Consider the following 22,120-nt stretch of genomic DNA (forward strand, 5'->3'; position numbering starts at 1 on the left):
TAACTCCCCTCTCCCTCATTATCTTCACCCTCATTATCTCCCTACTGATTCATTATCTCCTCCCACGCATTATCTCCCCTCTCCCGCATTATCTCCCCTCTCCCGCATTATCTCCCCTCTCCCGCATTATCTCCCCTCTCCCGCATTATTATCTCCCCCCTCCCGCATTTTCTCCTCTGCCTCATTATCTCCCCTCGTCCTCATTATCTCCCCACCCCCTCATTATCTCCCCACCCCCTCATTATCTCCCCACCCCCTCATTATCTCCCCACCCCCTCATTATCTCCACACCCCCTCATTATCTCCGCTCTCCCGCATTATCTCCTCTCTCCCAAATTACCTCCTCTCTTCCTCATTATCATCACCCTCATTATCTCCCCACTGATTCATTATCTCTTCTCCCTCCTTATCACTCCTTCATTTTCTACCCTCTCCCTCATTATCTACCTTCTCCCTCATTACATCCCCTCTCCGTCATTATCTCCTCTCCCTCGTTGTTTCGCCTCTCCCTCGTTGTTTCGCCTCTCCCTCGTTTCGCCTCTCCCTCGTTGTTTCGCCTCTCCCTCGTTAGTACCCCAGCCCTCATCATCTCCATTCCTTCACTATCTCCCCTCCACTTTCTCTCTTTCACTCATTATCTCCACCCCAACATTGTCTCCTCGCACGCATTTTCTTCTCTCTCCCGCGTTATCTCCCCTCTCCCGCGTTATCTCCCCTCTCCCTCGTTATCTCCCCTCTCCCTCGTTATCTCCCCTCTCCCGCGTTATCTCCCCTCTCCCGCGTTATCTCCCCTCTCCCGCGTTATCTCCCCTCTCCCGCGTTATCTCCCCTCTCCCGCGTTATCTCCCCTCTCCCGCGTTATCTCCCCTCTCCCGCGTTATCTCCCCTCTCCCGCGTTATCTCCCCTCTCCCACGTTATCTCCCCTCACCCGCGTTATCTCATCTCCCTCGTTATCACTACCCTCATTATCTCCTCACTCCTTCATTATCTCCTCTCCCTCGTTATCTCCTTTCATACGAACATACAAATTAAGAGCAGAAGTAGGCCATTCAGCCCCTCGAGCCTGCTCTGCCATTTGATAAGATCGTGGCTGATCTGATTGTGACCTCGACCCTACTTTCCCGTCTACCTACCATAACCTTTGACTCCCTTGTTAATCAGGAATCTATCTAACTCGGCCTTAAAAATATTCAATGACCCTGCCTCCACCGCTCTCTGGGGAAGGGAGTTCCACAGACTCACGACCCTCAGAGAAAAAATTTCTCCTTATCTCCATCTTATATGGGAGACCCCTTATTTTTAAACTGTGACCCCTAGTTCTAGTCTCTTCCACAAGGGGAAACATCCCCTCAGCATCTACCCCTTCAAGTCCCCTCAGGATCTTATATATTTCAATAAGATCACCTCTCATTCTTCTAAATTCCAGTGTGTACAGGCACAACTTAATCAACTTTTCCTCATAAGATAACCCGCTCATCCCAGGAATCAGTCGAGTGAACCTTCTCTGAACCGCCTCCAATGTAATTATATCCTTTCTTAAATAAGGAGACCAAAACTGCACACAGTATTCTAGATGTGGTCTCACCAATGCCCTGTACAACTGTAGCAAAACATCTCTACTTTTATATTCCATTTCCCTTGCAATAAATGACAACATTCCATTTGCCTTCCCAATCACTTGCTGTACCTGCACACTAACTTTTTGTGATTCATGTACCAGGACACCCAGATCCCTCTGTACCTCAGAGTTCTGCAATCTCTCTCCATTTAAATAATACACTGCTTTTCTATTCCTCCTGCCAAAATGGACAAATTCACATTTTCCCACATTATACTCCATCTGCCAAATTTTTGCTCACTCGCTTAACCTATCAATATCCCTTTGCAGACTCCTTATGTCCTCTTCACAACTTACTTTCCTATCTACCTTTGTGTCATCAGCAAATTTAGCAACCATACATTCGGTCCCTTCATCCAAGTCATTGATATAGATTGTAAATAGTTGAGGCCCAAGCACTGATCCCTGTGGCACTCCACTCGTTACATCTTGCCAACCTGAAAATGACCCATTTATTCCTACTCTCTGTTTCCTGTTAGCTAGCCAATCCTTTATCCATGCTAATATGTTACCCCATACACCATGAGCTCTTATTTTGTGTAGTAGCCTTTGATGTGGCACCTTGTCAAAAACCTTCTGGAAATCCAAGTACTCCATATCCACTGGATCCCCTTTATCCACGTTGCTTGTCACTTCCTCAAAGAACTCTAATAAATTAGTCAAACATGATTTCCCTTTCACAAAGCTGTATTGACTCTGCCTGATTGCATTGAGATTTTCTAAGTGCCCTGCTGTATCCTTCTTAATAATAGATTCTAGCATTTTCCCTATGACAGATGTTAAGCTAACCGGCCTGCAGTTTCCTGCTTTCTGCCTCCCTCCTTTCTTCAATAGAGGAGTTACATTCGCTATTTTCCAATCTGATGGGACACTTCTAGAATCTAGGGAATTTTGGAAAATTAATACCAATGCATCTAGTATCTCTGCAGCCACTTCTTTTAAGACCCTAGGATGAAGTCCGTCAGAACCTGGGACTTCTCAGCTTTTAGTTCTAATATTTTTTTCAAAACCCTTTCCCTGGTGATTGTAAATGTTTTAAGTTTCTCCCTCCCTTTCACCTCTTGATTCACAATTATTTCTGGCATGTTATTTGTATCCTCTACAGTGAAGATGGACACAAAATATCTGTTCAATTTATCTGCCATTTCCTTATTCTCCATTATTAATTTCCCAGACTCACTCTCTAGAGGACCAATGCTCACTTTACTTACTCTTTTCCTTTTTAAATACCTGTAGAAACTCTTACTATCTGTTTTTATATTTCTAGCTAGCTTTCTCTCGCACTCTAATTTCTCTCTCATTATTCCTTTAGTCATTCTTGCTGTTTTTTACATTCTGTCCATTCTTCTGACCTGCCACTAATATTCACGGAATTGTATGCTTTTTCTTTGAATTTGATACTATCTTTAACTTCCTTAGTTAGCTGCGGATGGTACGTCCTTCCCATGGAGTCTTTCTTTCTCACCGGAATGTATCTTTGCTGAGTGTCATGAACTATCTCATTAAATGTCTGCCACTGCATCTCTACTGACATATCCCTCCTATTCCCCAGTTCACTTTAGCCAGCTCTGTGTTCATGCCCTCATAATTGCCCTTATTTAAGTTTAAAACACTAGTCTTAGACTTACTCTTCTCTCCCTCAAACTGAATGCGAAATTCAATCATATTGTGATCACTGCTACCTAGAGGCTCCTTTACAATGAGGTCATTAATTAATCCTGTCTCATTACACATTACCAGATCTAGAATATCCTGCTATCTGGTTGGCTCTGGAACGTGCTGCTCTGAGAAACTGTCCCGAAAGCACTCTATGAACTCATCTTCCAGGCTACCTTTGCCAATCAGATTCTTCCATCTCTATGTGGATTAAAATCACCCATGATTATCGCTGTTTCTTTCTCACAAGCCCCCATTATTTCTTCCTGTATACCCTGTCCTACAGTGTGGTTACTGCTAGGGGGCTATAAACTATTCCTACGAGTGTCTTCTTGCCTTTACTATTTCTTATCTCTACCCAAACTGATTCTACATCTTGGTCTTTAGAACTAAGGTAATTTCTCCCTATTTACTCATGTCATCCTTAATTAACAGAGTTACCCCTCCACCTTTTCCTAGCTTCCTGTCCTTCCGAAATGTCAAGTACCCTTGAATATTCAAGTTCCAGCCTTTTTCATTTGGCTGCCATGTCTCTGTAATGGCTATCAGATCGTACATACTAATTTCTATTTGAGCTGTCAATTCATCCATTTTGTTGTGAATGCTACGCACATTCAGATACAAAGCCTTTAGTGCTGTCTGTTTACTATTTTTGCAACCTCTAGCCTTATCTGCTGGCGCACTCTTAAGTTTGCATGCTCTGTCCCTTCCTGCCACTCTGATTATCATTTCCCTTATTGCTACCTTGCTCTCTTGCCTTGTCTTCTTTCTTTAATTTATCACATCTTCCCTTACTTGATCCCTCGCCCCCACTATTTAGTTTAAAGCCCTCTCTACCGCCCTAGTTATACGATTCGCCAGAACACTGTCCCCAGCATGGTTCAGATGAAGCCCGTCCCAACGGTACAGCTCCCACTTTCCCCAGTACTGATGCCCCATGAATCAAAACCCATTTCTCCCACACCAGTCTTTGAGCCATAAATTTAACTCTCTAATCTTTACCCTATGCCAATTTGCTGGTGGCTCAGGTAATAATCCAGAGATTATCTCCTTTGAGGTTCTGCTTTTTAATTTAACCCCTAGCTGCTCATTCTTCCTGAGCAGGACCTCTTCCCTCATCCTACATATGTCATTGGTACCTACATGGACCACAACAATTGGATCCTCTCCCTCCCACTGCAAGTTCCTCTCCAGCCCAGAGCAGATGTTCTGAACCCTGGCACAGGCAACACAGCCTTCTGGACTCTCGTTCTCGGCTACATTTTCTTCCTCACCCTCATTATTTCCCCTCTCCCTCATTATCTCCACATCTCTCTCGCCTCCCCTTTATCTCCTCTCCCTCACTCTCTCCCCTCCTTCATTATCTCCACTCCCCCACTGTCTCGCCTCCCCTTTATCTCCCCTCCCTCATGATCTCCTTTCCCTCATTATCTGCTCTCCCTACCTCATTAGCCGTTTCTGGATTCTCCGGGTCCAGGTCCTATTATCGGGAATCCCTCCTGTGGTCCTCACCACACGTGTCCCTTCAACCCCCGTCTCTCTCTCCCTCATTACCTCTCTGTATCTTTCCCTCAGAATCTCATCTGTCTCCCGCATTGTCTTTCTCTCTCCCACTGATTATCTCTGTCCTCCCCTTTTTCTCTACCTTCTCTCTCTTTATCTCTCTCTCTCTCCCATTATTTCGATGTCTGTCTCCCCATTATCTCACTGTTTCTCTCTAGCTGCTGAACTCCTTGTCTCTTTGCCTCTCTCACTTCTCACTCCTTATCTCCTTTCTCTCTTCCTCACTATCACTCTGTCTCCCTCATTATCTCCTTTTCCTCATTATCTCCTTTCTCTCCCACACTGTCTTTCTCCCTCATTGTCTCCTCTCTCTCCGTCTACCTCTCCATCTACCTCCTCTCCCTCATTATTGCCCTTGTCCCTCATTATTGCCCTTGTCCCTCATTATCACCACTCCCTCATTCACTCCTCTCCCTCATTCACTCCTCTTGCTCATTATCTCTTGCTCAATATCTCCACCCTGATTATCTCCTCTCCCTCCCTGTCTCCTCCCGCTCATTATCTCCCCTATCCCTCATCATGTCCACTAACTTATTATCTCTTCTTCCTCATTATCTCTCCTCTCCCTCATTATTTCACCTCTTCCTCATTATCTTCTCTCCCTCATTAACTGCTCTCTCTCTATCACCTCTCTCTCAGCATCTCTTCATTATCTCCACTCCCTCATTATCTCCACTCATTATCTCCTCTCCCTCATAATCTGTTCTTCCTCATTACCACCACTCCCTCATTATCTCCTCTCACTAATTAGCTCCGCTCACTAATTATCTCCGCTCCCTCATCATCTCCTTTTGCTCATTACCTCCTCCCTCATTATCTCCTCTGCCTCATTATCTCCTCTCCCTCATTATCTCCTCTCCCTCATTATTTCCTCTCTCATTTCCTACTCTCCCTCGTTATCTCCTCTCCTTCGTTATTGTGGAAAGAAAGTTATGGCACAGAAGGAGGCCATTCGGCCCATCGTGTCCATGCCGGCCGAATAAGAGCTATCCAGCCTAATCCCACTTTCCAGCACTCGGTCCGTAGCCCTGTAGGTCACGCCACTCGAAGCGCACATCCAAGTACTTTTTAAATGAGTTGAGGGTTTCTGCCTCTACCACCCTTTCAGGCAGTGAGTTTCAGACCCCCACCACCCTCTGGTGAAAAAATTTCTCCTCAGCTCCCCTCTAACCCTTCTACCAATTACTTTAAATCTATGCCCCCTCGTAACTGACCTCTCGTCTAAAGGAAATAGGTCCTCCCTAGCCACTCTATCTAATCCCTTCTTAATTTTACCTATCTCAATTAAATCTCCCCTCAGCCTCCTTTGTTCCAAAGAAAACAACCCCAGCCTGTCCAACCTTTCCTCATAGCTAAAATTATCCAGCCCTGGCAACATCCTCGTAAATCTCCTCTGTACCCTCTCTAGTGCAATTACATCCTTCCTGTAATTTGACCAGAACTGTATGTAGTACTCAAGCTGTGGCCTAACCAGTGTTTTATACAGTTCTAGCATAGAAACATAGAAAATAGGAGCAGGGGTAGGCCATTTGGTCCTTCGAGCCTGCTCTGCCATTCAATATGATCATGGCTGATCCTCTATCTCAATACCATATTCCTGCTCTCTCCCCATACCCCTTGATGCCTTTTGTGTCTAGAAATCTATCTAGCTCCTTCTTAAATATATTCAGTGACTTGGCCTCCACAGCCTTCTGTGGTAGAGAATTCCACAAGTTCACCACCCTCTGAGTGAAGAAATTTCTCCTCATCTCAGTCCTAAATGTCCTACCCCGTATCCTGAGATACGTTCTGGAACCTCCCAGCCAGGGGAAACATCCTCCCTGCATCCAGTCTGTCTAGCCCTGTCAGAATTTTATATGTTTCAATGCGATCCTTTCTCATTCTCCTCTCCCTCGTCATCTCCCCTCCCTCGTCATCTCCCCTCCCTCCCTGCTCTCCCTCATTTATTTCCACTCTCATTATCTCCTCTTCCTCTTTAACAGCTCTTTCTCATTATCTCCTCTCCCTCATTACCTCCTCTCCCTCATTACCTCCTCTCCTTCATTACCTCCTCTCCTTCATTACCTCCTCTCCTTCATTACCTCCTCCTCCCTCATTACCTCCTCCTCCCTCATTACCTCCTCCTCCCTCATTACCTCCTCCTCCCTCATTATCTCCTTTCCTTCATCATTATCTCCTTTCCTTCATCATCTCCCCCTCATTCATTATCTCTTCTCCCTCATTATCTGCTCTCCCTCAATATCTCCTCTTTATTTCCCCTCTCCATCATTAGCTCTTCTTTCCCTCATCACCTCCTCTCCCTCATCACCTCCTCTCCCTCATCACCTCCTCTGCCTCATCACCTCCTCTCCCTCATCACCTCCTCTCCCTCATCACCTCCTCTCCCTCATCACCTCCTCTCCCTCATCACCTCCTCTCCCTCATCACCTCCTCTCCCTCATCACTTCCTCTCCCTCATCATCTCCTCTCCCTCATTTCCTACTCTTGCTTGTTACCTCCTCTCCCTCGTTATCTCCACTCCCTACCTCCATTAGCCGCTTCTGGATACTCCGGGTCCAGGTCCTACTATCGGGAATCCCTCCTGTGGTACTCACCACTCGGTTCCCCTCATCCCCGCCATCTCTCTCCCTCATTGTCTCTCTATGTCTCTCCCTCATATACTCCACTTTCTCCCCCTCAGAATCCCATCTCTCTCCCTCATTGTCTTTCTCTTCCCTCTCACTTACTATCTCTGTCCTCCCCTCATTCTTTACCTTTTCTCTCTTTATCTCTCTGTCTCTCATTATTTCGACGTTTCTGTCTCCCTGTTAACTCACTGTCTCTCTCCCTTTCTCCCTCCTTAACTCCTTGTTTCTTTGCTTCTGTCACTTCTCACTCCTTATCTCCTTTCTCCCTCACTATTGCTCTGTCTCCCTCATTATCTCCTCTCCATCATTATTTCCTCTCATCCTCATTATCTCACCTTTCCCTCATTATTTCCTCTCTCGCTCATTAACTACATTAATCTACGTTAGATGACAAACGTCAGACCCGCGTCCATTCCCTCCTCCGCCTAAAGAGGCAGCAGATGCGGAAGGAAAACTATGCAATCCAAACAAATGTGTCTATGGCCTGAATGATGCTTCCAGGGTATGGTATTTTTTGGTGAGATCTGTTTTGCTGAAAATAGGTTGTGTTCAACTAAAGTCAGATCCCACAATGTTTTATTGGTGCCATAACTGAAAACTTTCAGGCATCTTCATGATGCATGTTGATGATTTCTTATGGGGTGGTACTGCGGAATTTGAGAAATTCATCATTCATGAAATTAGAGTAGAATTTAAAATTGGGAGTCAGGCCTGTGGAACTTTTTAACATATTGGTTTGGATGTTAAGCAGAGTGTGTCTGGTATAACTTTAAATCATCAGCCCTATTTAGAGAGTGTTACTCCCATCCCAGTGTATCGTACTAGATCATCACAGAAAGGTGATGTTATATCTAAAGAGAGAGAGCAATTACAAAGCTTGATTGGTTAGTTGAACTGGTTGTGTACACAGACTAGACCAGATGCTAGTCTTGATGTGTTGGAGTTAAGTACTTCAATAAAACACCCCATAGTAGAGAATGTTTTAAGGGCAAATAAACATTATGAAAATTTAATATAGATAAATGTGTACTTAAGTTCCCATCCTTAGGTGACCCAAAGAAAATGAAGCTGTATTCATGACAATTATATTGATATTCTCACACATATCTCTAAACTCCACATTAGCGAATTCACCTCCATTATCGGTCAAAAATGTTTCCGGTGTCTCAAGTCCAGTCCCTATCCATTTTTCCATAATTTTATCTGGAATAACCTTCTTCTCCTTACTACATATTGGTGTAGAAATACCAACTCTCGTAGCTAGGATGAAAACATTTCTGTCTTTGTTCCATACCTTTAGATCCATGGCAACTACCTCGTTAAAGTCATGTGCTAATGGAACATTTACAATAAGAAGTAGGGGTGTCCGTGTATACTTCTTACAGATTTCACAGTTCTCATTAATCTCTTCTATGAGCCTAGTATACGCCTCATCAACGACACCTGCATCTTTTAGCAGGATCTTTAAACGTTGACAAGTAGGGTGGGCAAATTGTCTATGTAACTTTAAGACAATTTTTTTTCTCTCTTCTCCTTATCGCCTGTTACCATTAATACTTGCCTAACATGCTGATGAGAAACATCAGTTTTTATTAAGGGGATATAATGATGCCCTGTCAGGGTAAACTGCAAATCAACCGATTTCCCAAAAATGATTGCCTCATCGTGTTCCATGTCAAGTTTCATTTTTGTCTTTTTCATGGAAGGTTTACCCAAAAGCATAGGTAACTCACCAGAGACTACATCCGTACTTATAAAATAGCTTATTCCAGCTATCTTATATGGAATTACCACTCTCTTGAGTGACCTTAAGGCGTTGTCATCTCCAAACCTAAAACATGTAGAACTTTTATATTTCTTAACCGTATGTTGATCCTCACTACTTAGTGAATCAAGATAATATTTTAATCTACCCCACGCACTGTTGAAGTACATGCAGTATCTAGCACCGCACAACTAAAGGAATCTGCGACTACTGCATTCATCACAGGATTAAAACTTCTTGTGACCAGTATAATCTGTTCACTTTCATCATTATCATTATCTTCATCCTCTTCCTCAGAACTACTTTCTTCATGCATCATTTCAAAGGCGCTGTGTCTTCGCTGTGGGCAATTCACCGTATAATGATACTGAGAGTCACATCTAAAGCACGTACTGATTTTTCCTTGGGCATTCCTGGGATTCATTCGCCCATTATTACTGTCCCAATTTTGTCTTTTGTTGATATAACTGGATTTGCTGTACCTGTTTTCATCACCAATCTGGCTGTCTTTAATCCTTCCGTCACATCGACGCCTGCGCCCGATCTCTTGAAAACTCTGAAACCTGGACTGGCGCCTGCGTTTAGTATCTGGAACATATCAGAATCTGGTAACCATTGAATCTTCTTTTCTTTGGGTCACATCAGAAGACCCCATTTGTTCCATGAAGGCTGAAGGGAATGATTGTTTCCCCAGGAATTTTTTTTAAGGCAGCAGACATTTGATCCAACAGAGTCTCCTTTTCCGAGAACTGGACGCCAGTTCGGACCAGTTGCCTGTCCATATGAGACACCTCAGCACAATCTAGTAATTTAAACGCTAGTACCGATCTATGGATTCCCAATTTGAACTTTGTCAACTTTTTATACAATTTGTTAAAGCCCATGATATACTCATCTATTGAATAACCGTCCATTTTCCGAAATCTATCTAACGCTGACCAGGCCACATAGGCACTTAACAGGTCATCTTTCTTGCAGATTTGATCCAGAAATTATATTAGAAAGGTAAAACCGTCAGCACTATCCAAAAGATCTGCATCCATCTCAGAAGATACCTTACTTCTGATTTTACTTCGTTCAGGAAGCAACAATGCCAAGGCCATGCCTTGTTTACTCTGTGGCACATATCAACCTCATTTTCCACTGGTCATAAGGTTCAAACTCCGAGAACATCGGAGGGAAATCGTACCTCAACGATTTAAACTTGCTTTCTGCCATTTTCCACAATGGCCACTAGGCTTTCAAATTGTGTTCTTGTGTCCAAAAAACACATTGTTTCCAACCTTCACCTTTAGACAACAATCCTTTGCTACCATGTTATAATTTGAATAGCTCGGTGGTGAAGGATAGAATGCTAGAGCCTGGTCTTCAGTTGCTTCCAAGCCTTTATTCATGGAGCTCAACATTACAGCCACCACACCCTAGATAAGCTCTCTTATACATGGATACAAGAGAGCCCCAATTGATGCACACCATCTGAATGCACTTAACACTAATTGATATAAATCGCAAGGATACAATTAACATCCCCGTCATTATTTTCCTGTGTCTCTGCCTCATTATGTCCTCTCTTCTTCATTATCTCCATCTCTCTGCCTCATTATCTCCTTTCTCCCCCATTATCTCTATCCTCCTCTCTATATCTCACTCACTATCTCTGTATCTCTCTCCATCATTATTTTCTCTCTCTTCTCTCTTGCTCTGAATATCTACTCACTCTTCCCCATTATTTTCTTGTCTCCCTTCATTATCTTCCTATTTCTCTCTCTCTACCTAATTATCTCTGGTACTCATTATCTCCTTCCCTTCTTCATTATCTCTCTTTCTCTTCCCCATTATCACTATCTCCCTATTCTCTCCAGTTGCTGAGCCTAATTATCTGTCATTCTCTCATAATCTGTTTGTCTGTCCTTAATTTTCTTTCTGTCTCTCTCCATAATTATTTCTCTCTCCCTCAATATCTTGCTCTCTCTTTATTTCTGTCTCTCGCCCTCAGTATCTGCCTTCCTCGGTCATTATCTGTCTGTGTTCCTTGCATTATCTCTCTGTCTTCATTACCTCCGTCTCTCCCCTTTCTCCATTATCTTTCTATTCCTTATTATCTCTCTCATTATCTCATTGTACATTTCCCTCCTTATCTCCCTCACTCTCCTTGTCTCTCTAACGCAAATTATCTCTCTGTCTCTTGCTCATTATCTTCACGTCTATCCCCTCATTCCCTCAGTTTCCTACATCTGTCTTGCCCTTTGCCTCATTATCTTCATTTTTCCCTCAATACTTTCCTTTCTCTCTTTTCCGTCATTATCTCCGTCTCTCTCCCTCATTATTTCCATCTCTCATTTTCCTTCATTGTCTCACAACCTGTCCCAGATTATCTTTCTGTCTGTCCGTCATTATCTCTCCGTCTGCCTCTCTCATTGTCTCTATCCGTCCCTCATGATCTCCCCTCTCTGTCTCATTATCTCTCCCTCTTGCATTATCTTTCTGTCCAACCATCTCCCCTTCATTATCTTTCTCTATCCCTCATATTTGTCTCTCTGCCACTTTATCACTCTAGCTCTCATTTGCATCTCCTTGATCATCTGACTCTCATTATTTCTTTCCCTGACTCTCCAATATTTTCTGTTTTTCCCTCATTATCTCTATCTTTTTCTGTCTCTCCCTCATTCTCTCTGTCTCTCTCTCTCCCTCTTTCTACACTTGTGCCTTTTTAATTCTCTCAATATCTGTATCCACGATCACTCATGACCTGTCTCAATCTGAATATATGTATCCATCTGTCCATCATTTATCTCTGTCCCTCCGTCTCACTTGCCGTTTCCCTCTATCCATTTATTTAACTTTTTCCTTTTGTGTGACACTCTTTGTCCCTGTCTCTTCCTTTGTCATTTTCTCTCTCTTTATCTCTCTGTGTCTCTCAGTGTCTCTGTCTGAAACTGTCTGCTGTATGTGGCATGGGATTATTCTGTGAGGCCCTGACTTGTGTGAGTGAACCTGGAATCGAGGGGTTCGCATGTGAGAAAGGGAATGGAGCAGCGTGAAGTGTAAATGGGGCCACAAGGTATGTGTGAGAGAGGGAGACCTGAGCGTATGTGTGTGTGTGCGTGTGTGTGTGTACAAGAGAGAATGGGATGGCTATGTGTGTTTGCCTGAAAATGAAGACAATGTCAGTGTGCAGGAGGAACTGAGTGCAGTATTCTCTTAATAATACAAAGTGAATTTTGCACTAAAAAAAATTGAATTACTGAAAAATTTGAATTAAGCAGCAAGGTGGGAATTTAGTGCTTAAAAAACTTGAATTATCAGATCATTTTAATGAAGCAATTTTGAATTAGGAGTTGACTGTATGAGGAGAGAGGACTGTGCACAGTGAGTCTGTCAGTGGTCTGTGCAGTGTGAATATCAGGTAAGCTTAGCAAGGGACTGTGTGTGATTATGTAATGAGTGAATGAATGTGTGGGTTAGCTGAGGAAGAGGTGCTCTTGGGGAAGGGGGAAGGAGAATGAGGTGGTGGCTCTGATTGTGTTGACAGCCAAATGGTTTTTCATGGCCAAGAAGGTTTCAAAAATATGTTCACAGTCAACGTTGAAATTATGGTTTTAAAGGGAAAATTTTATTGTTATAATTTGCTTTGCGTTCCATACATATTTTTCCATTGACGTCTTTTTGGAATAGTCCAGAATTTTTTTCATCTGTCCAAGCTCAAATTGGCTTCATATCAGGACTCAAGCCCATTTAAATCTGTCCAAAATAGTTACACTGAGCTGAATATGTTGCTGGAATTACTTGTGATGTACTTTCTATCTCTTCCCTCCCAGTTCCCCACTACAATCAGCATTGTCCTCTTCCTCAGTGAAGAAGAGACAGGAAACGCTGATGGGAAGTTTGGACAAGTCCCACTGCTGCACATACACAGCTTGGGTATCCTTTTTGGTCTCTTCTAGGTGTCAGCCTTGGCTCAGTGGTAGCACATCTCATCTCTGAGTCAGAAGGTTATGGGTTCAAAACCCATTTCAAGATTTGAGCACATGAGCTAGACTAACACTGCAGTGCAGTAACGAGGGAGTGTTACACTGTCAGAGGTGCCGTTTTTCAGATGAGATGTTAAACCATGTCTGCCCTCTCAGGTGCATGTAAAAGATCCCATGGCATTATTCATAGAAGAGCAGGGAAGTTCTCCCTGGTTTCCTGGTCAACATTTGTCCCTCAACCAACATCACAAAAACAATAATTTCATTGCTCTTTTTGGGTCCTTGCTGTGCACAAATTGGCTGCTGCACTTCCCTGCACTAGAACAGTAACTGCAGTTCAGAGTCCTTCATTGGGTGTAAAGTGCTTTGGGACGTCCTGAGGTTGGGAAAGGCGCTATAGAAATGCAAGTCTTCCTTTCCCTTCTTCTCTGTCAGCAGGTGGTATTTAGCTGCTCAGAAAGGTTGCAGTTTCCAACTTTACAGTTTGTAATTTGTTCCCCTGCCCCATCTCTCTTGGAGTTGACTTGGGATATGGTTCCAGGGACAATGGTTGCCATTCAGCCCCTCACCCAAGTGGCATTCTTCTCATGTGGACCCAGACAATGAGGTTCAGATTGTCTGACCTGCACCCAGTTATTATAAATGGATTGTTGTCGTTGGTAAAGTAACGCCGATCAAAAAATCTAGGCTTAAGTCTTGACAACAACGAAAACAACAACAACAACTTGCATTTAAATAGTGCCCTTAACATAGTTAAACGCCCCAAGGCGCTTCACAGGAGCGATTTTCAAACAAAATTTGACACCGAGCCACATAAAGTGATATTAGGACAGGTGATCAAAAGCTTGGTCAAAGAGGTAGATTTTAAGGAACATCTAAAAGGAGGAGAGAGAAGTAGAGAGAATTCCAGAGCTTAGGGACTAGGCAGCTGAAGCGATGGTGGAGCGATTAAAATCGGTGATGCGCAAGAGGCAAGAATTGGAGGAGTGCAGAGATCTTGGAGGCTTGGAGGGTTGGAGGAGGTTACAGAGGTAGGGAGGGGCGAGGTCATGGACAGATTTGAAAACAATGATGAGAATTTTAAAATTGAGGTGTTCCTGGACCGGGAGCCAATACAGGACAATGAGCACAGGGGTGATGGGTGAAGGGGTCTTGGTGCGAATCCGGATACGGGCAGCAGAGTTTTGGATGAGCTCAAATTTATGGAGGGTGGAAAATGGGAGGCCGGCCAGGAGAGCATTGAAATAGTCAAGTCTAGAGGTAACAAAGGGCATGGATGAGGGTTTCAGCATCAGATGAGCTGAGGGAGGGGGCGAAGAAGGGCGATAGGGGGTGGAAGTAGTCGGCCTTGGTGATGGAGCAGATATGTGGTCGGAAGCTCATCTCAGGGTCAAATAGGATGGCAAAGTTGCGAACGTTCTGGTTCAGCCTCAGACAGTGACCAGGGAGAGGGATGGAGCCGGTGGCTAAGGAACGGAATTTGTGGCGGGGACCAAAGACAATGGCTTCGGTCTTCCCAATACTTAGTTGGAGGAAATTGTTGCTCATCCACGATAAGAACATAAGAAACAGGAGCACGCGTAGGCCACTTGGCCCCTCGAGCCTGCTCCGCCATTCAATCAAATCATGGCTGATCTTCGACCTCCACTTTCCTGCCCGATCCCCATATCCCTTGATTCCCCTAGAGTGCAGAAATCTGTCTATCTCAGCCTTGAATATACTCAATGACTGAGCATCCACAGCCCTCTGGGGTAGAGAATTCCAAAGATTCACAACCCTCTGAGTGAAGAAATTCCTCCTCATCTCAGTCTTAAACGGTCGTGCCCTTATCCTGAGACTATGCCCCCTAGTTCTAGACTGTCCAGCCATGGGAAATAACCTCTCAGCATCTACTCTGTCAAGCCCTCTCAGAATCTTATATGTTTCAATGAGATCACCTCTCATTCTTCTAAACTCCAGAGAGTATAGGCCCATTCTACTCAATCTCACCTCATAGAACAACCCTCTCATCCCAGCAATTAATCTAGTGAACCTTTGTTGCACTGCCTCTAAGGCAAGTATATCCTTCCTTAGGTAAGGAGACCAAAACTGTGCGTAGTACTCCAGGTGAGGTCTCACCAAAGCCCTGCACAATTGTAGTAAGACTTCTTTACTTTTGTACTCCAACCCCCTTGCAATAAAGGCCAACATTCCATTTGCTTTCTTAATTGATTGCCATATCTGCAAGCTACCCTTTTGTGTTTCTTGTACGAGGACACCCAAGTCTCTCTGAACACCAACATTTAATAGTTTCTCACCTTTTAAAAAATATTCTGTTTTTCTGTTTTTCCTACCAAAGTGAATAACCTCACATTTCCCCACATTATACTCCATGTGCCACCTTCTTGCCCACTCACTTAACCTGTCTATATCCCTTTGCAAACTCTTTGTGTCTTCCTCGCAGCTTACTTTCCCACCTTGCTTTGTATCGTCAGCAGACTTGGATACATTACACTCGATCCCTTCATCTAAGTCATTAATGTAGATTGTAAATAGCTGAGGCCCAAGCTCCGATCCTTGCGGCACCCCACTAGTTACAGCCTGCCAACCTGAAAATAACCCGTTTATCCCTACTGTCTGTTTTCTGTCCGTTAACCAATCCTCTATCCATGCTATTATATTACCCCCAACCCCATGAGCCCTTACCTTGTGTAACAACCTTTTATGTGGCACATTATCTAATACTTTTTGAAAATCCAAATATACTACATCCACTGGTTCCCCTTTATCTACCCTGCTAGTTACATCCTCAGAAAACTCTAAAGTACTTTACATCTGTCTTTACCAAGGAAGAAGATGCTGCCAGAGTTTCAGTTAAGGAAGATAAAGTTGAGATACTGGATGGGCTAAAAATTGATAAAGAAGAGGTACTTGAAAGGCTAGCTGTACTTAAAATAGATAAGTCATCCGGTCTGGATGGGATGCATCCTAGGTTGCTGAGGGAAGTAAGGGTGGAAATTGCGGAGGTACTGGCCATAATCTTCCAAACATCCGTAGATATGGGAGTGGTGCCAGAGGACTGGAGAATTGCAAATGTTACACCCTTGTTCAAAAAAGGGTGTAAGGATAAACCCAGCAACTATAGGTCAGTCAGTTTAACCTCAGTGGTGGAGAAACTTTTCGAAACGATAATTCGGGACAGAATTAACAGTCACTTGGATGAGTGTGGATTGATTAGGGAAAGCCAGCATGGATTTGTTAAAGGCAAATCGTGTTTAATTAACCTGATAGAGTTTTTTGATGAGGTAACAGAGAGGGTAGATGAGGGCAATGCAGTTGATGTGGTGTATGTGGACTTTCAAAAGGTGTTTGATAAAGTGCCGCATGGTAGGCTTATCATCAAGATTGCGGCCCATGGAATAAAGGGTGCAGTAGCAACATGGGTATAGATTTGGCTAAGGGACAGGAACAGAGAGTAATGGTGAACGGTTGTTTATCGTACTGGAGGGTGGTGTACAGTGGTGTTCCCCAGGGGTCAGTGCTGGGACCACTACTTGGACTTGGGTGTACAGGGCACATTTTCAAAATTTGCAGATGACACAAAACTTGGAAAGGTAGTAAACAGTGAGGAGGATAGTGATAGACTTCAAGAAGATATAGACAGGCTGGAGGCATGGGCGGACATGTGGCAGATGAAATTTAACGCAGAAAAACGGGAAGTGATACATTTCGGTGGGAAGAACAAGGAGAGGCAATATAAACTAGAGGGTACAACTCTAAAAGGGGTACAGGTCTGGGAGTATATGTGCATAAATCGTTGAAGGTGGCAGGGCAGGTTGAGAAAGCGGTTAAAAAAGCACACTGGATCCTGAGCTTTATAAATAGAGGCATAGAATACAAAAGTATGGAAGTCTTGATGAACCTTTATAAAACAATGGTTCGGCCACAACTGGAGTACTGTGTCCAGTTCTGGGCACTGCCCTTTAGGAAAGATGTGAAGGCCTCAGAGAGGGTGCAGAAGAGATTTACTAGAATGATTCCAGGGATGAGGGACTTTGGTTACGTGGATAGACTGGAGAAGCTGGGGGTGTTCTCCTTGGAACAGACACGGTTGCGAGGAGATTTGATAGAGGTATTCAAAATCATGAAGGGTCTAGACAGAGTAGATAGAGAGAAACTGTTCCCATTGGTGGAAGGGTCAAGAACCAGAGGACATAGATTCAAGGTGATTGGCAAAAGAACCAAAGATGAGGAAAAACTTTTTTACCCAGTGAGTGGTTAGGATCTGGAATGCACTGCCTGAGGGGGTGGTGGAGGCAGATTCAATCATGGCCTTGAAAAGGGAACTGGATAAGTACTTGAAAGGAAAATATTTGCAGGGCTACGGGGATAGGGCGGGGGAGTGGGACTAGCTGGATTGCTCTTGCATAGAGCCGGCACGGACTCAATGGGCTGAATGGCCTCTTTCCATGCTGTAACCTTTCTATGATTCTATAATAAATTTGTCAAACACGATTTCCCTTTCATAAAACCATGTTGACTCTGGCTAATCATATTTTGATTTTCTAAGTGTCCTGTTACCACTTCCTTAATAATGGACTCCAGCATTTTCCTGACGACTGATGTCAGGCTAACTGGCCTGTAGTTCCCTGTTTTTTCTCTCCCTCCTTTCTTGAATAGCGGGGTCACATTTGCTACCTTCCAATCCACTGGGACCGTTCTAGAATCTAGGGAATTTTGGAAGATCATAACCAATGCATCCACTATCTCTGCAGCCACCTCTTTTAGAACCCTCGGATGTAGGCCATCAGGTCCAAGGGATTTATCAGCTTTTAGTCCCATTAGTTTCTCAAGTACTTTTTCTCTCCTGATATTAATTACTTTAAGTTCCTTAATCACTGGATGTCGGACGAGCAATGTGACAAATGAGAGACAGTGGAGGGATTGAGGAAGATGGTGGTGAAGTAGAGCTGGGTGTCGTCAGCGGACATGTGGACAGCGGACATGTTTTCAGATGATGCCACCGAGGGGCAGCATGTAGATGAGAAATAGGAGGGGGCCAAGGAGAGATCCTTGGGGGACTCCGGAGGTAGCGGTGAGGGAGTCCATTCAAGCATGGGGAGCTTCGTTGTCAAGCCTGCTCTCTGTCCTCCCATGACATCCATATGTGCACTTTCCAGCACTGGTCACTGGATAAGAATCAGGAGCAAAAACCCTGGCTTAATTTCTTCTGCCCAGCCCAGAGGCATTGAGGTCAATTGTAGCTCCCCACTGCCAGATGGCTGAGATCAGCTGACTCAGTGCAGGGCCTGGGTCCTTCCAGTCGACGCAGCTCAGTTACATGCTGCCTTTACAGCTGAGCAGTCAGGGGAGCTATTGTTTGAAATCTGTGAAAGTGAGTTTTCTCAACTTGTCAAGGGGAGGAGATAAGTAATCTGTCAGCTGAAAGTGGAGTTGGGCCTTTGATACGTGCAGAGTGTTTCAGTACCGAAACGCGCTAGTATTGTCGAGAAACCTCTATTGTAATGGTGTCTGAGAAAGAGTTCAGTATCGGCAATGTTGGTTATTGGACAGCTGTTGGTTGGAGGCAGTTGCTGCCTAGGAAGCCTTTAATGCTCCTTAGCTTCAGGAACTGTGTGTTCTATACATTCTGAGACTTGCCCAGGAGAGAGGTCATGATGACTACCGCCCAGAAGGAGTAGCAAGTAGATCAGAGTGGAACCAGAAGCAATTCTATCAGTTGTAGTAGATACAGAGCTGCAGTATTAATGTAGTATTAATGTCAGCTGTGGCTTAATGGGTAGCACTCACACCTCTGAGTCAGAAGGTTCTGGGTTCATATCTCACTTCAGAGGTAAAATCTTAGGCTGACATTCCCAGTGCAGTACTGAGGGAGTGCTGCACTGTTGGATGCTGCTGTCTTTCAGATGAGATGTTAAACCAAGGCCCTCTCAGGTAGATGTAAAAGATCCCATGGCACTATTTTGAAGAAGAGTAGGGGAGTTCTGCCCTGGCCAATAATTATCCCTCAAACCAACATTACTAAAAACAGATTACTTCCGGTCGTTACCACATTGCTGTTTGTGGGAGCTTGCTGTGTGCAAATTGGCTGCCATGTTTCCTACATTACAACGGTGACTACACTTCAAAACTACTTAATTGACTGTAAAGCACTTTGGGATGTCCTGAGGTCATTAAAAGCATTATAGAAATGCAAGTCTGTCTTTTTCTTTTTAGTAATGGTGTCCTTGCCGTATGACTCAAGCCAGGTTAGGTCTAAGCAAAGCTTAAAGGAGTTAAGGTCAGAAGACAATTTTTTTTTAGCTCAAAAGGTATGGCAGGCCTTTGCTCAGGGCCAAGCCTTCGAGCTATGGGACATGGATTTGCATTTGAAATGCAGTCACTTGTTATGTAGACAACACATGAGCTAATTTAAGCATAGCAAGATCTCACAAACAGCAAATGAGGAGTTAATCTGGGAGAACTACGAGCCATGGGGTCTTTTATGTCTACCTGAACAGGCGTTCACTTTGGCATCTCCAATAATGCAGCACTCTCTCAGTACTGCACTGAAGTGTCAGCCTAGATTATGTGTTTCAGGTCCTGATGTAAGTTTTAAACCCACCACCCTTTGACTCAGTGGTAAGAGTGACAAGCTGACTCCCGTACCCAAGCTGTATGTGTCTGTGCATCCTTCATCCCCCCCCTCTCCGTTTTCCCCACCATTGGCGATTGTGCCTTCAGCTGCCTAGGCCCCACGTCCTGGAAGTCCCTCTCTAAACCTTTCTGCCTCTCTACCTCCCTTTTCCCCTTTAAAGCCTTCCTTAACCCCCCCCCCGTTTGGTCAGGTTTTTGGTCACTCTTCTTAATAGCTCCTTCTTTGACTTGACGTCTCTGTGAATCGACTTGGGACGTTTTTCTATTAAAGGCGCCGTATAATTGCAAGTTGTTCTTGTGCGTTCTGAGCAAGAACTGGGCCTGGTGAGCACCATTAGGACCTGTTGTTGTCAAATGGGGAATTGGGTTTGAAGCTCTGTTCCTGGCTCCAGAACATCACGTGTGCATAATTGTAACTGCTGTGAGCCTCGGGATTTAAAAGACACAGTAACAAAATGTTCCATTTCAAATGTCACTGGGTATAAAGACATCGCTAGATTTAAAGGAGTCCCAGTTGAGCGTTTAGATCATGCTTCCTCAGACCAATTTTAGGTCCTGATTCTGAATGTCCCTGCACTTGATGCATTGACTTGATGGAAGCCCATCAAAAGATGGCTTGTCACAGTCCAGGACACCATTGTGACTTTCAAGCTTCCATCTGAGTTGCGATGGAATGAAACGAAGGTGGTTCTTGTCACATCAGGTAGCCCACCTGGAATTTTGCCTCAGATTATTCAGGCAAATCCTCACGGCGCCCCATTGCTAAATGTTCGAGAGCTAGTTGTTTAGTTGGATGTGCAAATGGATGGCTTTGCCTTTCTCCAAGTAAGAATCATTTTTATTTTGCAGATTATGTCTTTTTTGAAAACTCTTCGAGCAATCCATTCTTGATAAGAAGAATAGAGGAACTGAACAAGGTAACGATCTGCATGTTGGAATCCTGCTCTACCAGCAAGATTCGTTATTGGCTTTAGAGGGTCTGTAAAGAGTTGTGGTCTTTCAGTGCTGTGTATTGGGGGAGTAAACAAGAGTCTAATTGTAGCCCTTTCAGGACTTACAAAATCTCTAAACTTTCAAAGGGTTTAATTATTTCAACCTGTAACAGATTTACATTCAGTGTTCCTTGTACTATGCACATCTAAAGTGGAAGCATCATGATTTGTTCTGCTCTCTGACAATGCCATAGGTGCCTGTCCTCAGTATGACACTCCAAGTATCTTATTCTCTGTTTAAAACTGCCCCCAGTCTCTGTGTAACACACTCCCAGACTTTGTTATTTTTTGTGTAACACACTCACTATCTTGTTGAGAAAAGGGGTCTGAGATTGTCCTCACCCTCCAGGATAATCCTGGAGCAGTGGGGCGTAGAATCACTTAAGGTGATCCAGCCACGCCTAGCGATGAACATCTAGGCCAACAAGTTGTGATCAAACCTTCAGCTGTCAGATTTAAGGGTGTGGAGGTAGGAATTGTACCAGGGGAGTGATGAGAATGGAAGACGGGGCCATTAAAGGTAGAGGCATATGCAGCAGTGTCATGGTGGGTGTAGGGTTGGAAGAGAGGAAGTTGGGAATTTGAGATGGTGTTGTAGAAGAAGTTGTTTTTTGAAGGGCCTAAGGGTGATGTTGGCTACAAGTGATTGGAGATGCCTTTGTCAATGATCAAATTTCTGAGATGCTAAGACCACATTAGATGAGCGAGAGGTTGAAGGCTGTGTATCGGTGTAAGTGGGGTCTTAATGTTGAAGGTGAGGTTGAGTGAGGACAGAAGTGCAAAAAACTTGGAAGAGAAGGGGCAAGAGGTCAAGGTTGGAATCATTGATGATGCGATCGCTTGGTACAGAACGAGAGTGAGGAGAGAGGATAATTTGGCGAGGAAGTTGTCTTTGGACTTTGGAGGGTGGTAGATGAGAAGGACATAGAGGTGGGAGGGGTTGGTGTGGGTAAGGGCTCAAAAGGAGAACATGCCAGGGGAGTAAGGGGGTGCGTTGAGGTGGGACCTGGCAATAAGAACCCACACCACCGCCATGATGGTTAGGATGGGGATGTGGTGGAACATACAGTTGTGTGGGACAGCCTCAGTAAAGGGGAAGGAGTCACCGCCTATGAGCCAGGTTTTGCTGAGGCCTAGAAAGAAAGAAAAGCTTGCATTTATATCGTGCCTTTCAGGACCTCAGTATGTCCCAAAGCGCTTTACAGCCAATGAAGTACTTTTGAAGTGGTCACTGTTGTAATGTAGGAACGTTGAAGACTTATCGATGATGAGGTTGTGGATGGTGAGTATT

General features: G+C 44.2%; 1 protein-coding gene across 2 annotated transcripts in view; it reads left to right on the forward strand.

The window, feature by feature from the left end:
- The window catches only part of mta1 (metastasis associated 1), a 236,745-nt gene that overhangs the window by 27,119 nt on the left and 187,506 nt on the right, over nt 1-22,120 (forward strand). For both annotated transcript variants that reach the window (XM_067991195.1, XM_067991197.1), the window contains exon 2: nt 20,687-20,754. In XM_067991195.1, coding sequence (XP_067847296.1) covers nt 20,687-20,754 — 68 coding nt within the window. The remainder of the gene's footprint in view (nt 1-20,686; nt 20,755-22,120) is intronic.

Source organism: Heptranchias perlo, chromosome 10 (assembly GCF_035084215.1).
Source record: "Heptranchias perlo isolate sHepPer1 chromosome 10, sHepPer1.hap1, whole genome shotgun sequence".
NCBI lineage: Eukaryota > Metazoa > Chordata > Chondrichthyes > Hexanchiformes > Hexanchidae > Heptranchias > Heptranchias perlo.